We start from the raw sequence: 16,577 nt of genomic DNA, 5'->3' as shown, positions 1-16,577 counted from the left end.
TTGACTAATGTCTGTGCCAGGAAGTACCCCTTTCAAAGAGGAAGCTGTACTTCTCTTAAGAGAAATTCCATTGGTGCTTTAGCTTTTAAAATGGCTTCATATAATGGGTTCCACTATATCTGGTTTTTCTATAAAGAGTAGATTTTTTTTTTTATTTATCTGATGTCAGGAACCACTTACAAAGCCAAGTCACTAACAAGCCAAGTTTTTTCAGAATACAGCATTGCAGTGTTATGCTAATAAATTCGTTATATAGAAGACTTCGTTGTACGGAAGTACGTAATAGAGAAGCTGTAGTACTAGTTTCCGAATTCATCGACTAAGGAATAAAAATTCCATCAATTGTTTATAAGCAGATAAGATATAAGATTCAAAATCTATCATTCAAAACACCAACTAATTTCCTTAAATCTCTTTGCACATTTAATTTATTTTCGAACTAGTACGATTTGATTAATTTTGATTCTACAATCAAGCAGCTAATCATCTTGTCAAATGACTTTACCAAAAGGTTCTACGTCGACTACCACGAGGTCCAGCATTTGGGTTGTGACCTGCAGAAGACAAAGATCATTACAGATCGATCTCTTGAGATGCCGTTGAGGATGACTTACGTTCAGGAACGGGAAACGTAATACCAGCATCGCCGCCACTGAAACGTGGGATATCATTAGGGGCACTATGGGTATAAGGCTTGGATTAATGGATATCGCATATTAAAGGGGTTTCTAGGACGACTTACTGCAATCCATTGCGAGCCAACATTTGACGGGCCCGCTGTTGCATGATGGCCATTCGGCGGTACTGTTCCGGGCTTATGGGCTGACGGAACATTCGGCCATTGGGATTGGCACGGAAGTTGTCGGAGAGGTCCTCCAGTCCCATGGGAATATTGGGATCGTTGTGGAAACCCATCGGATTGGGATTGCTGAAGATCTGTCTGGGACTTCCATGGCCTTGGCCAAAGTTGAGACTTTCTTGAGGGAAATTCATGTTGTTTTGATGGCCAAAAGAACTGTCATTAACGGTGCCTCCCTGACCAAAGTTCGCGACGTTTCCCTGACCAAAGTTCGCGACGTTTCCCTGACCAAAGTTCGCGACGTTTCCCTGACCAAAGTTCGCGACGTTTCCCTGAGCAAAGAGTCCATTGTTTCCTTGATCCAAGTGCCCGGCAAGTGGCATGCCGCCCATCTGTGCGGGTGGGTAGAACACCTCAGGGGGCAGCAGGTTCATCGAGTCCGTAAGCTGGGCGTATGTGGCAAAGTCTATCTCCATGCTTTGGTTCATAATTTGTTATTCAAAGAAAACAAATTTTCTTATTTTAAAACTACGAAAGATTTTCGAATATATTGTGGAAATTTGTTCAAGATTTTTGAACGTACGGAGGGTTCGAATTGGAATGAGAATAAGCTAAAACTGTGAGAGTGCAAAGAGAAAGGAATGCTGATGTGAATAAAGTGAAACAAAGATGAGGATACGAAAGAGGGAAATATTTTCATCATGTAGGCGAATGGAAAAATGTCAAATAGAAAAATTCGTCAAAAAATCGTTCCTTTTCAGAGGGAAGAAAAGCAGGGCAGTCTTTCCACAGAAGACCAAGAATGCACGTCTAAAAGAAGCCCAGCCCCTTCGTAAAGTAACCTTTGACAAGAAATTCTACTTAGATGCATTATTTAATTGTTAATAACCAAAATATCGAATACAATTTCCAAAGACTTGTATAAAAGCACGGCAGTTCTAGCTTTTTTTTTTTTTTAGAAGTACGTATTGCCATTTCCTTGGGACTGATGGTAGCCTTGGGACTCGTTACCGCCCAGACCAGGCAAAGAGTTGTAACCGTAGTCGCCTTGGCCACTGCTTTGGCCGCGACGCTGTTGTTCCATGGGAGAACTGCAAGAGGGGATAAAATAAACGTGGGAGCTGGTAAATACCCAAGATCCCAGACTTACTATAGACCATTGCGAGAGTTCATCTCTTTGAGCATCTTATTGTATCGCAGGGGACTGCGATAGCCGGGTCCACCAAAGGCAGCGCTGCCCGCCTGGCCGCGGGACTCCTCCTGTCCATAGCCATTGGACTGGACATACTCCTGGCCACCTCCCGACATCTGGCCCATGCCATCGAAGCTCATGCCGTAGCCCTATGGACGGGATAGATTAGGGTTTCCCTGAAGCGCAACCTTCGGGTCTTACCTCCGGGGGCTGGCCATCGGGAATGGACATGCCATAGCCCTGCATCGATTGGTAGTTGGTGCCGTTACCATTTCCGTACTCCATGACTAGTATTTTTTTTTTTTTTTTCGGTAAAATTTACGAAACTTTTGTTTTGTTACTAAAAAATTTTGATGTTTTTAGAATTTTATCTAGAGGTCTTTACACTCCGAAATCTGGATTACGAATGAGCATTTTTGTTACACAATTCGGTTGGTCGAATGTACGGAGAGTTTGTTCGATTTCATGGATGGTTTGATGTGGAAATTTTGACGAAAAATATGGTTTCCTTTTGACAAAGTGTTTGAGAATTTCTTTGGGTTTACTGCTGCCCAAAACGAGATAAAAGTTCCTCAAGAAAGAGGTGAATCCTAACCGATTTGGACACCTTATCTGGGCCAACCACATTGCAGACGAAGTTTCTACTGAGCAAAAAAAAAAATAGTGGAATCGCCATAATGGAAATCAAAGCAAAGGGAAGCGACCTCCTACCTCCAGGAGCAGCAGCAATGAATATGCAAACGGCTGAACGTCGCCGAATAATTTAAATCGAGAAGCAGCCGGAGCCTTGCCTTGCCGGTTCTTTGCTAGCCGGATTAGAGATACCGGCAAACACTTTACGGCGGACAATTAAGTGCGCCTCCGTAATCTGTCTGTCGTAATTATGGCGACGCGGCGTGTATTTATCTGCGGCAATTAACGCCAAGTCCCAGACCCAGACCCAGTCCTAGCCCCAGACCCATTCCAAGCTTCTGGAAACTCCTCGCATATTTCACATCTCCGAAGATGGCCCCCAGACACTTGAGAACTTTAATTAAAACTAGATAAAAGACCATTGCAGCGGCAGCGAACATAGTTTATTCAACGTATTGCTGCATTCAAAAATGATTCATTCATTCGAAAGGCTTCTGCACCACAACGATGAAGAAATTCTCTTCGGGTACAATCATCAGCTCGTGGTTGAGGGTGCGCAAGCGTAGAGCTGTCAATTCGTTCGAGGAATCCAGGTTCTGGACCATCTTGGAGCCCTTCGCCAGCAGATTGTTGGCCAGCGCAGCATAGTGAACGGTCAGGGTGTACTCCATTGTGGTCTTGATGGGTATGGCAAACGAATCCACGATAATGATGCCCGACACATTCGGATAGTTTGAGTAGCGCTTGAGGATCTCCTCGATTTCAGCCGACATCTTGTAGGAAAATATATATATACATATATTATTTAGGGGCTCGACTTAGACAAATATCTGTCCATTGCTACGATTTCGATTTTCTCTTATAACTTTCCCCAATCTAGCAAGCCTTAGATCCCATGAAAACCCATGGAACCAGCCTCCAAAATGACAACATTTTTCATTCGCAAACGTACAATATTTCAAAATTAGTACAACAAATTCGAAATATCGTAATATGTATTTAAATTTGATAGCTTGTGTATATGGCTTTAATACATTAATCTTTTTTTGGTCCGAATTCTTTCTTACTTTTAAAGTATACAATAAAATCAAAGTCGGGTTCAGCCAGGTAATCAACCCAACCCAATCTTTTGTTATCCAAACATAGAAGGCTCCGCTGTAAGTACCGATGTATGATCATTCTCTTGAGGTATTCTTAATATGGCTTTCCTCATTGGACCTCCTCATGCACCCGGCTATCACAGTTCCCTGAGACTCTCGTAATGGACTCTAGTAAGTGGAATCTAGTTAGCATACTCGGGGATACTTGTATTTTTAACTTTATCTCGTCTTTACCTTAAGTTCAGCCCACCAGTTGCTCTTAGAACTGCATGCAATCACAGAAGAAGTATAGTTCTTTACCAGTTATTGGGGACCATGTCGGACACAACGGAGGAGCAGCTGCCGCTGTATTTAACGCACTCTCGGGGACGGCCTGCAGCAGTAGGATCTAAAGCTTCTCGAGATCCATCTGACGTGGCGATAAGAACTCTTGCAGCAACATTTATAGGGTCTCCATAAAGTATAGGAATGAGGATGGGAGGAATGTGGAGACATCGCTGATTGTGAAATCCATGCAGGAAGAAAAGTAGGCCATTCTGGCCATTCTGCACGTCTACAACAAGGAGACTCATAAAACAAAAGCTGAAGACGCTCATGTGGGGCAGAAACGATGCCACAGAGCCCTGGACTCTGGGTGCCAGGTGACATATGAGACAGCCTCTTCAGCGCTTGCAGATCCTTTGATTTCCCTTCATTTGCAGCCACTCAGCCGGAGCACCGGAGATCTCTGCTTTGAGGGATAACAATTGTAATTCTCTCAACCAGGCCTGGACATGGATCATGCCACGCTGGTGAAAACTAGCTCAATGTCATGACCTAACCATGGTGATGGCCGAACACGAGACGAGAGACCATCATCGACCGCTATCCCTCTGGACTCCTGCGCATGGATGCCGTCAATTCGGGGCCATTCTTGCTCCTTTGGAACTCAACTCCTGAAACTGCCAGCTCTCGTGGGCGATAGCTCGGGACTTGGTGCAAAAACCTCAAAGCTTTATTGCTGCCACGAACACTGTACAGTGCGGATCCTCAAGTCAGTGTAACTTTTGAAGGGAAATCTGAATATATACTTGAAATACAATCGGAAATGCAAAGTGGACCAGGAGAAGATTGTAAGTCATCGCAGATCGATTTCCATCTATGGTTAGCTATGGCAGCCTGAGTTTAGGCATCAACTTCTTAGCGAACAGCCACCTGGAGCTAGAGGTGCTTCGTAGCGCCTCATCTACTTCGAGGCTTTGGTGGGGTGTTTGGAGCAGCTTCCTTGGTACAAGCTGGTGTCTGTTAACCTTTTTAACGGCAAGAGCGGTCTCGATCATGCTCTCGTTGAATACGGACGCGTTCCAACATCGCTGTGAAAGACTTTGCAAAAGCAATAAAAACGGACAAGCCCACTACAGTGGCAACAACAAACAACTTACTTGTGCGAAAACGTTTAAGCTCGCGGTACTCGTGAAACTAAGTGCCGCTCGTGAATCTAAGCGCGCGGTACCAGTGGGACTAAGCGCCGCTCGGGTTCCTTAGCGCGCGGTACTCGTGTTTGGCCCCGTCGCTCGCGGGCCCCCAAAGCGGGCGCGACCTACGGTCAGTGCACGCGCCTACAGACTAGACCTCAACTTCGTCTGGGTTAAACGCCCAAATCTACCTGACTTAAAAATGGAACTACGTTCATCTAAGTCCCTTACTAAAGTCTCTCGTAGCATTAACAAACCGTCAACTGCTGATCCAATGAGTTCTGCTACTGCCTCAGCTCTTAAAGCCCAGCTCACTTCAGAACTGACAATACTTAATTCTACGCAAAAGCAAGTTAACGACCAACGTGCTACGGATGGTCCCAATAACATTCCCCACTACCATGCCCCACAGCCAACTGACGACCCTCATGTTTCTTGGCAGGACAGAGGAGCTCTCCCTCCTCCAAAAAAGAAACTTCACTCAACTGAACGCAGTCTCCCAAGTAGTCGAAACCCTTCTTTCGCAAACTACTATGCGCCACTCGCGGACACTGACGACTCAACTGCCGACGGTACCGAAGATATGGACCTCAGCCCTCACAAGGAATGTAATGAATCCCCTATAACCAAACGCAACCCTCTGCCTCCTCCAATCATCATACCCGGGGTAAACGACATCGCAATGTTCTGGTCAATGCTGGATACGTTGGCAAGCCCCGAAAATTACCGTATAAAAACAAGCACTGGAGGACAAATTAGACTCCTATGCAACGACTCAACCACTTACCGCAAAATCGCCTCCGCGTTGATGGCTAAAGGCGTTCTCTGTCATAGCTACCAGTTGAAAGAAGAACGGTCATATAGAGTAGTAATCAAAAATCTTCACCACTCCACCCCAACTGATTATATTAAGCAAGATCTCATGGCCAAGGGGCATCTAGCCCGATTCATCCACAATCCTCTTAACAGAGCGACCAAGAAGCAGCTCAACTTATTTTTCGTGGACTTAGAGCCAAATGAAAATAATAAAGAGATTTTCAAAGTATCAGACCTCTGCAGACAAAAGATAACTGTTGAGCAGCCACAACGCAAACAGGAGATATCACAGTGTCACCGTTGTCAAGAATACGAACACACCAAAAGATATTGCAACAAAAAATTTGTTTGTGTTAAATGCGGGGGTCCGCATGCCACCATAGAATGCTCAAAGCCACCAGACGTCGAGCCCAAGTGTGCCAACTGTCTTGGCTCCCACACTGCCAATTATAGAGGTTGTAGGGTCTACCAACAGCTTCTATTGAAATTTTACCCACAACCACCACAGGTAAATTGGGAAAACACTCATCAGGCGCAACCTAGGGGAAAGAATACTTCCGGGCGCACCCAGAAAAACTCTCGCTCGCTCTCGAGAAGCAGCAGACAGAGGGACATGCCACGCAACGATATGTCCATTTCCCAGCCAAAAAGTCAGGAAAAACATATATCCTATGCTGAAGTCGCTAGAGGAGCCCAGCACCGATCAAGGAGTATAGCAAGAGAACCAGGAAACCGGAACCCATCCCGTACTCGTACCCAACCAGAATCACCTCACAACACGCCTCTTGAGAACAAGCTAATGAATCTTGCAGATAAGCTAGACCAATTCATGCTAATGCAAAACAGGCTTATGAAAATGCAAGAGCAGATCCTCAACATTCTCTCAGCCACTAGCCTCTCAAAATGCCTTACCGTATAGGTATTTGGAATGCGTCGGGCATAGCCAACAAAAGCCTAGAACTCAAAAACTTCATTGCATCGAATCAAATCGACATAATGCTTCTCTCGGAAACGCACTTCTGCAGCAGAACAACATTCAAACTAATAGGATACGAACTCTACACTGCAAATCATCCCTCCGATAGTTTTAGAGGAGGATCTGCTATCCTCATCCGCAGCAGCCTCAAGCACTTCCCAATCAACCCCATTACAGATGGCCAAATTCAAGCCGCTAACATGGTGCTAAGCACCTCTCTAGGAGAAATAACTATCTCGGCTATCTACTGTCCTCCTGCTACCTTATGGACAAGTTCTCAGTTCCGCTCTTTATTATCTAGTTTTGGGCCAAAATACATTGCAGCTGGGGACTGGAATGCGAAGCACCAATGGTGGGGAAACCCTCGCTCCTGCCCTAGAGGTCGCGAAATCCACGACTATATAGTCTCAAGTGGAGCCAACATTCTTGCCACTGGCTCTGCAACCCACTACCCATACGACTCCAACAGATCGCCTAGTGCCTTGGATTTCGCTATCTACAAAGGCGTTCCCCATAGATTCCTGCACATACAAGCGAACTTCGACCTTCCCTCCGATCACCTACCGCTTCTCATAGAAATGCACTTATCCCCTGTCAACTACCCCACTAAACAGAAGCTCCTGCACAGTCGAGCAAACATTGAGATTTTTCAAACCCATTTGGAAGATCACATCCGACTTAACGAGAGATTCGAGTCTCCAGAAGACATTGACGCGGCTGTACGCTCGCTTAATAGCCTCATTCAGGAAGCAGCTCTCTCCGCAGAACCACCCACGTCCGAGGAGCGCTCGACCCGACCTGCTGCATCACCTGACCCTCACATCGAAAACCTTGTGCGTATCAAGAGAAGACTAAGGAAAGCTTTCATAAGAACTCACGACCCAGACACTAAAGCTTAGATGCACAGAGCGGGCAGAAACTTAAAAAAGGCCCTCGCTGAGAAAAGCAGCAAACACTTCGACGAAATGCTAAAAAGAGCCGATACAACCGAAAGTAGCCAGGTCAATCTCTGGAAACTCACCCGTGGCATCAAGAGGCAGCCACTGTGCAGCTTTCCATTAAGAAACGACAACGGTACCTGGGTGAAGTCTGACTTGGAAAAAGCAGAAGCGTTCGCTAGAAATTTAGAGACCAGATTCACTCCAGCCGATGTAGCACCTCAAGATCACACGCGAGCACTCTCCTGGTACTTAGAAGCGCCCCTACAGATGTCGATACCAACCAAGCCAGTTTCACCTTCTGAAGTCCAAGCGGAAATAAAAGCTCTTGTGAACAACAAAGCTCCTGGGCACGATTTAATAGATGCCCGCATCGCAAAACTGCTTCCACGCAAGGGAGTTATGTTTCTAGTTGCACTCTACAACGCCATCCTCCGCATCGGCCACTTCCCCACCCAATGGAAGTGTGCAATGATTGTGATGATACTAAAGCCAGGTAAACCAACGTCAGCCCTAGAATCATACAGACCAATAAGCCTACTGCCAGTTTTCTCCAAGATATTCGAAAGAATATTCTTGAGCAGAATGGTGGCTGAAAGCTGCGTCAAGGAAGCTATTCCACAGCACCAATTCGGTTTCAGAAGACAGCACGGGACTCCGGAACAAGTACACAGAGTGGCTCAACACATCCTCAACGCTTATGAAACTAAGCAATACTGCTCAGGGGTGTTTCTCGACGTGAAACAAGCTTTCGACAAAGTCTGGCACAAGGGACTTTTATATAAATTAAAGATGCTACTACCCGCCCCCCAGTATTCAGTCATAAAGTCATTTTTGGGAGAAAGAACGTTTATTGTCACAATCAAGGACGCTATTTCAGACATAAAAATTATCAGAGCTGGAGTTCCACAAGGCAGCGTCCTTGGGCCAATCCTGTACACATTGTTTACACGCGACATGCCGCTACAGCACGTCAACCCAAGCAACTTCCTGGTCGCCACTTACGCTGACGATACTGCTATTCTTTCGTCATCCACCTGCTACAGAGCCGTTGCTGAACAACTTCAAATCTACCTCGAATCCGTGGAAAAATGGGCAAAAAAATGGAACATCACAATTAACGAAACAAAGTCAGTTAACGTAAATTTTACTCTAAGAAGCAAGCGCCCACCAGACCTAACCTTCAACGGAAATATAATTCCGCGCAAGAGCAGTCACTGCTACCTCGGTGTCCACTTCGATAAAAGCCTAACTTGGGGACCGCATATCAGAGCTACAGTCATCAAATGTCAAAACAAACTCAAAAAGTTGCACTGGCTCATGAACTCAAAAAGTAAGCTTCCCCTACGCAATAAAGTCATATTGTACAAGGCAATTATAATCCCTATATGGACATATGCCATTCAAGTCTGGGGATGTGCAGCGAAGACGCATCTGAATAAAATCAGAGTCATGCAAGCGAAGGCTCTAAGGGCGATGACAGGTGCCCCGTGGTTTGTTCGGACCACAATGCTGGAAAGAGATCTCCTCATCCCAAAAATTGGAGATCAAATAAACCATCATAGCAGTCGATACAACGATAGGCTCATTAACCATCCAAATGAAACAGCTAGAGGATTACTGCACCTCCAAATCCCACGCAGACTCAAACGTCTCCACCCATTGAACATAAAAAATAGAAAAATTTGCTGAATAACACATCATTAAAATGTATATATAAACCTAATCATTAAACTCTTATAATATGTAGTAAGCCAATGTAAATATCACTAATATTAGATCATAGTTTAAGTAAAGCTGATTTCTAATAAAATAAAATTAAAAAAAAACAAAAAAAAAAAAAAAAAAAACGGCAAGAGCAGTATGTAGTATGTCCAATTTTCAACCAGGAAATTACAGAAGTCTTTAGAAGAGAAGTTGACACATTTTCTTCGGTTCCACGCGGTTGCTAAGTCATTCCGGAGCTGTCTTGCCTTTGAAAGTCCCTGAAGAAGGAAGAATTGCAGCACATTTCGAATCAAAAGCAGACTTCTTTGTGCCTTAATTTCAATTTCTGTATGCTCTCTTGGTGGAGATATGTGTGTATTTTGTTGTTGATGTTGCTTTGAAGAGCTATTCCTTGGTATAATGGTATTTTTTTCAATGAACTTTCTTTCAAGAGAGTGGAGCATTTATAATTCTTAAAGATAATTTGTATTTGTCTTAGTTGCAAGACTTCAATCACATTTTGCATTAATTTAAATCGTAAATCTATTTCAGAAGTTTGGATCTATTCCCTGCCCAAAGCGAAAGGATCACTCGCCGAGGTCTTCACGTAGAAAATGCCCCTCTTATGCAGCGCTGGTTCTCCAGCCATTTGGACGGTCTGTCGCTGGCTCTGGTCGCACTGCCACCGACCATTGTCCCGCGTGCAGGGCGTGCCCCAGAATCCCTTGGGGGAATTGATGGACTCGGCGAACATCGCGTAGGAGCGGATGTGCGAGCATCCCAGATAGTAGCAGCTCGGCTGAATGGTGCCATGGTTCGGATAAAAAGTCGCACTGCCTGTGGGCCGGCGGAAGCCGAAGTTGACACTCGTGTGCATGGACTCCACGTATTTGGCGTCCGTGGGATCGATGCGGAACTCGGCGCTGCGATGCCGGAACTTGGGACCCGCCGGATCCAAGGCGAAGATGGTGTTGACCTGGTCGGGCTTCAGTCGCTTCCCCGCGGATCCGGCAATCTGGGCGCCCAGCGAGTGGCCGATGAGGTACATGCTGTCGAAGCTGGCGCCGTACTGGCGGTTCAGGTTCCTCGTAAACTGCGCCAATTGGGCGCCAAAAACCTCGATTAGGCCCACCACCGAAAAGTAGTTTACATTCGCTGAAGAGGCACTCCAGTCGGCCACAATCACATTGTATTCTCCGCGCTTCAGATAGGCGTTCTTCACGTCCCGATTGAAGGAGCCACGCGACTGACTCATCCAGCCGTGAATCATCAGCCTGGTGGGCAGGGAGGCATTGAAACCGGAGTGGCGCCACTTCTTCTCGCTGCTGAAGTCCAGCTCTCGGCCGCACTCGGGAAACTCCCGCTTGAACAGGTAGAACTGCATGCGGGGCTTGTGGCTGCCGAACGGGTTCAGATTGCCAGCAATCTTCTTGATGAAACTCAGATCCAAGAACGATCCAATGCCCCGGGACTCACTTAGATCCTTGTCGCAGGTGTTCCACTCACAGTGCTCGGCGCCCTCGTACTCATCGTCCAACGAGGCCAAGATATCATCCGATTCTGGCTCCTCGGAGAAGGACGATCGCGAACCGATACCATCTGGCATTTCATCCTCCGCTGGCAGCATATCCATAAATGTACTCATCTCCGTGTCATAGTCGCCCCCGAGCTCGTTCTGGCCGATGGAAGGTTTGCCTTGAGCTACAGATCAGATAGGTTAGCATATTGCCTTTCATATTCCCACGCAGATAATGCTTACCATATTGTGCTGCCAGCAGCAGTACTGCAAATAGTTGGGTCCACATTCTAAGTCGATTTATTAGATCAGCTGCAACGATCGAAGCTATTAGTTCCACTGACAATTGCACTCTGTTGCTCGGCTCTAATTTGCCAGTTCGTTTTATAGGAGTGTGCCTCCATCGCCAGAGAGAGCCCCGATGCATTCCGATAGTTCAACACGTCACTCCGCGACATTAGCATCAGATCAAATCGATTGGGAAAAAGAGCGCCAGCCCAGGTTAATGGCAGTGCTGTGGTCTGAGAAGGGGGCTTTCGCGAGGAATATTGAAAGGTTTATTGCAATAATATATTTACGGTTGTTCTTAATGGCTCCCTCTTGAGTCCTTGGGAGAGGGAGAGAGGTTTATACCTCTCAATTTTCATTGGAAAAGACTACTGCTTACCCATGGCTAGTCGAACGAGCAGACCCCCTCCAATGCAGCCACTGCCTAACGTTTAGTTCCCAGCTGTTCTGAGGCATTGCCCACTGATTTTTTTGTAGCATTCATACTCTAATGGCACGCGTTTCTTCCCATTCAGTAAGCTCAACGATAACGTGTTCAGCTTTTTGTATTACCGGTTCCACATGCATTTGATGACGTAGCACTGGGCACCAGATCGTATGGGAAATTCTCAGCGAACTCAAAAAGTAGCTGCGAAGTGGGCAAAAAAGCGTCGGCTATTGGCAATTACAATTATCATCTGGGCGTTTACATCCACTGATTATAGAATCACATTTTCAGAGTCACCTAACTCGCAAAGTGAATTGCCGCTATTTAAAGTCAATTGCGCGGGTCATCTAATTGGATTATGTACAAATCGGGGAAATATCACTTGGGGCGCTTAATTAGAGTGATATTTCGTCTGTGAGACTTGGGTATATGTCACAGATTGCATTGTATGTTGTACTTATGTGCATTTGTATATGTATTTTGATTGCAATTTTAGTTTATGGCGATCATTTACCGAAAATATCAAATATCTGCTATCGAGATCTACCGAAAAATGGTGGCTACCAACATTAGTTGCTTTTCTCCTGATAGAATCTATGTAGATTTAGAAGTTAATCTGGAATTAATATACACGGTGTCTAAGCTGGAAATTGTTTCTACATCATTTTTCAGAAACACGCGCAAACATCTCCAAACGCAACTCATTTAAATTAAACAAATCGGAATACAATAGAAATTTATTCGTATCTAAAACAATATAAAGTCTCTTCTAAAAACAAACCTCAAAAAACCTAAAACTCTTAAAACTGGAATGGGCACGCTACCATCGGGACGATCCACAGGACATACCGGATGAGCAGCCAGGGACAAAGGAGAAGTGAGTTGGCGGTGGAGAAAGAGTCGATGGCGCAGTGGGATTCTTCAAGGTGGACCAGGCTATCGTCTATGATAGATGGATGGACATCAAGTGCAATTATTAAGGGCAAGACTCCCTGAGCTGTACAAGATTATCAACATCAAGAAGGAGGACCTTTAGGCTAAACAGGAGAAAATTATGAGCCTGGGGATCTAGCGGAGCACATCATACAATACCTGAACGTACAAAAAAACAATCACACACAGCGCTGAAAACCTGCTGCCTCTAACAAAGGAAATATGTGACCATATCATTGTAATTGCCTTTAAATAAAAAGCGCTATTACAGCCTATAGGGTATGAGCAGTAAATAAGCGGATGATCTTAAATGCAAACAGTAACAAATTTTGCGGAATGGTAAATAATTACAGCAATATAAATATTTATTAAAATGTACGCACACACTATCGCAGTCTATTCAATGTATCGATAAGATCAATCGACATATTTTATCACAGCCAACTTAACATTGAAGAGAGTGACATGAAATTGTGCTTAAAATAAATAAATTGCTGAAGAAAAGGAGAAAAGTAAGTAAACAAAGTATATGGAATAGAAATATAAGCAAACATCTACACTACCGGTCCACTCACAGAGAAATACAGTAACGAAAATGAACAACCAGGCAAGCCACGCAACCTCTTCGTCTTCCGTCGCCGCTAAGAGACGCCACACCGACGAGCAGGTGTCGGTGAACATCTTTACTAAACAACTCGTGACTGACATGAAGAGCCTCTGCATGGACCAGCTCTTCTCGGACATCACTTTCCTCGTGGAGGATCAGAGCCTGCCCGCGCACCGCATGATTCTAGGAAAGCGCAGCAATTACTTCTACGGCCTACTCTACGGTGGCATGTCCGAGTCAAAAAAAGATCTGATTCGGCTGGACGTGCCGTTGGAGGCATTCAAAATAATCCTGGGCTACCTTTACTCGGGCACTCTGCCCTTATCCCAACTGGACCTGAATGCCATTTTCAAAGTGCTCGGTTTGGCCAATATGTATTGCTTGCTGGAAGTCGAGAAGGCCATAGCCAAACATCTGCACCAGAATCTGGACGTCAGCAATGTGTGCATGATCCTGGATACAGCGCGCCAATTCAATCTTGCAGACCTGACCATGAAATGCCTCGATTTCGTGGACAGACATACGGGCCAACTGTTCGCGCGCGAATCTTTCCAAATGCTCTCGAAGGAATCGCTTGAAGAAGTCCTGCGACGGGACACTTTCCTTGCCCACGAACTGCAAATTTTTCATATGGTATGCAAATGGAGCCGCCACAATCATAGCGTGGACATCAAGTCGTTGCTCTCGCTTGTACGTCTCCCTCTCATTTCTGTGAAAGACCTGGTGAATGTGGTGCGTCCATCTGGAATTATCCACCCGGATGCAATATTCGACGCCATCAAAACAGCGTTCAATCCTTCGAATCTGGCCTACCGTGCCGTCCTACATCCATGGTTAAATGTGGCCTCAGGAACCCATGGGGCACGTAGTTTAACTGTGAGCTCGTATGAGATCTTAATCAAGCTGAAGTTCTGGTGCATAATCAATAATATCAGAGTCGTGAATACTCTAACTGCATTCTCGCTCAACTGCACCGTACTGATCTCTTGCAACTTTACCCACTGGGTGCGCATGGGAAATATCAGATTTACAGCATCAAAACCATCCCACAATATCCGCTTCACGCGCAGGCCTGTTCGCTACATTCGCATCGTACATTCAGAGAGTGGACGCAAGGACATTTTAAAGAATATGCGTATTTCAGCCATTTTGAGCCCCCTGCTTGCAATATAACAACATTTCCTAGATGATCGATCGACCTGAAGACTGTTGGAAGTAGCGACCCCTGACTGAAGATCTAACGACTTGTTCCTTTTCTTTTTCCTTTAAATGGATTTTTGTTATTTTAACTTACTTTAACTTTAATTAATTTCTCCCAATGGATTAAATTCGTATAACTATAGAGATATACATACAGCATTTTTGTTACTTAATATAAGATTTGTCTTGTTCGATTTCCAAGAATGCGAGGAAGTTGACCCACACCCCCTCCAAGTCCTATCGGCATCGTAGGACATTTTTATTTATTTATTTATTTATTAAATTAACAAATTATCTGTTAATAATGGTAATTAGTTACTAAAGGCAGAAAAAGATAAGTTAAAAGTTAACTAAATTTAAATGATTATAAATATTGCATGCAATTAGTTTAAGAGACAGTTCAGGGGATAGGGTTAGACAGAGGGAGTTATAATTATGGCATAAAACCCTAAAAGGTTCATGATCGGCATAATTAGACCTACATATGGGTAGACGGATAGGCCTAAAAGTACGGGTAGGTCTGGATGGAACGGCCAAGTCAATCTGACCCAAGAGAGTTTGGGAGTCAACAGTCCCAAGAAGGAGCTTGTGCACGAACATTGCGCCATTGCATATTCTGCGATGGTGCAACGACGGCAGGTCAATAAGATTTAGCCTAGACCGGTAGGGTGGCAAGATTCTACCCGAGTCCCAGTTAAAGTTCCGAAGGGCAAAAATTAAAAATTGCTTTTGCACGGATTCAATAACAGCCTGCTGCTCTTTATACTGCGGGCTCCACACACAAGAACAATACTCCAATATAGGACGTACTAACGAGATGTACAATTGTTTCGTAACGTACGGGTCGTCAAACTCCTTGGACCAACGCTTGATGAACGCTAAAACACCCTTAGCTTTATTTACAGTTGCAGCTATATGGGTGTTGAAACACATCTTATGATCAAAAAGGACTCCGAGGTCATTTGAACTCGAAATTCGCTCAAGGACATGATTTCCTAGAACATATGAGACAAAATGAGGAGCGCGACGGTAAAATGTCATAAGTTTGCATTTGGAAAGGTTCAGAAAAAGAAGATTAGTTGAACACCACAATAGTAGTTCACTTAGATCAAGTTGAAGGCGTGTGTGCAAATACCAATCAGAGTAAGAAAGACAGATTTTGACATCATCAGCATACATTAGTGTAGTAGAGTATGTTATAACTTGAGGAAGGTCGTTCACAAATAAAATAAACAGAAGCGGGCCCAGATGACTTCCCTGTGGCACACCTGAAGTAACATTAACAGTATTTGACAACACGTTAGAAAACAAAACACGTTGAGTACGGTTAGAGAGATAGGACAAAATCCAATCTAGAAGATTCGTTGGGAACCCTAATAAGGAGAGCTTTTGAATAAGCAGAGCATGGTTCACAGAATCGAATGCCTTGCTGAAGTCCGTAAAAACTACATCCGTCTGCAAACCAATTTGAAAACCACGGTGGATTAGGTTAGAAAACTCAAGAAGGTTAGTCGATGTTGAACGATGTCTGAAAAAACCGTGTTGCGACGGAGATATCAAGCTGCAACAAAGATGTTGCAGTTGCCGGGTGACCAGGAACTCAAGAAGCTTCGGGATGGCGGAAAGCTTTGCGATACCACGATAGTTTTCAATGTTTGATCTTGAACCTTTTTTGTGAAGCGGAATGATGTAGGACTCATTCCAAATTACTGGGAGACAAGACTGTGCCAAGGAGAGGTTGAAGAGAAAGGTCAAGGGTTTGCAAAGGGACTGGGCACAGTGTTTTAAGATGCAACTTGGTACCTTATCTGGACCCGCAGAAAACGATATGTCCATAGATGACAAACCTTCAAGAACAACGCTTTCCTCGAAAAAGGGCAGAAAAATACTGTTAGCTTGAGGTAGCTGGTACGGATACGGAGTGGATGCGTTGTAAATATGAGACGAGTACGTTGTTTGGAAAAAGTTAGCGAATAAATTTGCAATACCAA

General features: G+C 44.7%; 5 protein-coding genes across 6 annotated transcripts; 1 reads left to right on the top strand and 4 right to left on the bottom strand.

Moving 5' to 3' along the window:
• Positions 1-400: 400 nt before the first annotated feature.
• On the bottom strand, positions 401-1,426 carry LOC108164019. 2 transcript variants are annotated; one of them, XM_033393313.1, is made up of 4 exons: positions 1,113-1,426; positions 743-1,064; positions 615-679; positions 401-554 (listed from the first exon to the last, which is right to left on the bottom strand). In XM_033393313.1, the coding sequence occupies exons 1-4, from the start codon at positions 1,285-1,287 to the stop codon at positions 502-504; spliced, it is 615 nt and encodes a 204-aa protein (XP_033249204.1). In that variant the 5' UTR covers positions 1,288-1,426; the 3' UTR covers positions 401-501. The 2 variants fall into 2 exon arrangements, with proteins under 2 accessions (XP_033249204.1, XP_017155083.1); XM_017299594.2 differs by having other exon boundaries at positions 743-1,426.
• Positions 1,427-1,695: 269 nt separating this feature from the next.
• Positions 1,696-2,402, bottom strand: LOC108164022 (metacaspase-1). Its single transcript, XM_017299596.2, has 3 exons — positions 2,193-2,402; positions 1,950-2,140; positions 1,696-1,890 (listed from the first exon to the last, which is right to left on the bottom strand). The coding sequence occupies exons 1-3, from the start codon at positions 2,274-2,276 to the stop codon at positions 1,755-1,757; spliced, it is 411 nt and encodes a 136-aa protein (XP_017155085.1). The 5' UTR covers positions 2,277-2,402; the 3' UTR covers positions 1,696-1,754.
• A 630-nt stretch (positions 2,403-3,032) lies between these two features.
• LOC108164023 (dynein light chain roadblock-type 1) lies at positions 3,033-3,491 on the bottom strand. The gene has a single exon (XM_017299597.2). It carries the CDS (start codon positions 3,395-3,397, stop codon positions 3,104-3,106), a length of 294 nt encoding a protein of 97 aa, XP_017155086.1. The 5' UTR covers positions 3,398-3,491; the 3' UTR covers positions 3,033-3,103.
• A 6,461-nt stretch (positions 3,492-9,952) lies between these two features.
• Positions 9,953-11,461, bottom strand: LOC108164018 (phospholipase A1 2). The gene is made up of 2 exons (XM_017299593.2): positions 11,375-11,461; positions 9,953-11,316 (listed from the first exon to the last, which is right to left on the bottom strand). Exons 1-2 carry the CDS (start codon positions 11,418-11,420, stop codon positions 10,178-10,180), a joined length of 1,185 nt encoding a protein of 394 aa, XP_017155082.1. The 5' UTR covers positions 11,421-11,461; the 3' UTR covers positions 9,953-10,177.
• Positions 11,462-13,045: 1,584 nt separating this feature from the next.
• On the top strand, positions 13,046-14,756 carry LOC108164017 (BTB/POZ domain-containing protein 9-like). The gene is made up of 3 exons (XM_017299592.2): positions 13,046-13,118; positions 13,175-13,291; positions 13,357-14,756. Exon 3 carries the CDS (start codon positions 13,375-13,377, stop codon positions 14,557-14,559), a length of 1,185 nt encoding a protein of 394 aa, XP_017155081.1. The 5' UTR covers positions 13,046-13,118; positions 13,175-13,291; positions 13,357-13,374; the 3' UTR covers positions 14,560-14,756.
• The last annotated feature ends 1,821 nt before the right edge of the window (positions 14,757-16,577 follow it).

The sequence above is a fragment of the Drosophila miranda genome, chromosome 4, assembly GCF_003369915.1.
Source record: "Drosophila miranda strain MSH22 chromosome 4, D.miranda_PacBio2.1, whole genome shotgun sequence".
Lineage (NCBI taxonomy): Eukaryota > Metazoa > Arthropoda > Insecta > Diptera > Drosophilidae > Drosophila > Drosophila miranda.
Note: the sequence above shows the minus strand (reverse complement) of the source record. Positions and strands in the feature narration are given on the sequence as shown.

Bases quoted from the DNA above. Each gene is read 5' to 3' on its own strand.
- LOC108164018 (XM_017299593.2), bottom strand. From the start codon at position 11,420: ATGTGGACCCAACTATTTGCAGTACTGCTGCTGGCAGCACAATATG. The intron at 11,317-11,374 runs GTAAGCATTATC...TCTGATCTGTAG, and splicing joins GCTGCTGGCAGCACAATATG to CTCAAGGCAAACCTTCCATC.
- LOC108164017 (XM_017299592.2), top strand. From the start codon at position 13,375: ATGAACAACCAGGCAAGCCACGCAACCTCTTCGTCTTCCGTCGCCGCT.
- LOC108164023 (XM_017299597.2), bottom strand. From the start codon at position 3,397: ATGTCGGCTGAAATCGAGGAGATCCTCAAGCGCTACTCAAACTATCCG.
- LOC108164019 (XM_017299594.2), bottom strand. From the start codon at position 1,287: ATGAACCAAAGCATGGAGATAGACTTTGCCACATACGCCCAGCTTACG. The intron at 680-742 runs GTAAGTCGTCCT...TTATACCCATAG, and splicing joins TTGGCTCGCAATGGATTGCA to TGCCCCTAATGATATCCCAC. The intron at 555-614 runs GTAAGTCATCCT...TGTCTTCTGCAG, and splicing joins TACGTTTCCCGTTCCTGAAC to GTCACAACCCAAATGCTGGA.
- LOC108164022 (XM_017299596.2), bottom strand. From the start codon at position 2,276: ATGGAGTACGGAAATGGTAACGGCACCAACTACCAATCGATGCAGGGC. The intron at 2,141-2,192 runs GTAAGACCCGAA...TCCCGTCCATAG, and splicing joins CCGATGGCCAGCCCCCGGAG to GGCTACGGCATGAGCTTCGA. The intron at 1,891-1,949 runs GTAAGTCTGGGA...CCCCTCTTGCAG, and splicing joins AACTCTCGCAATGGTCTATA to TTCTCCCATGGAACAACAGC.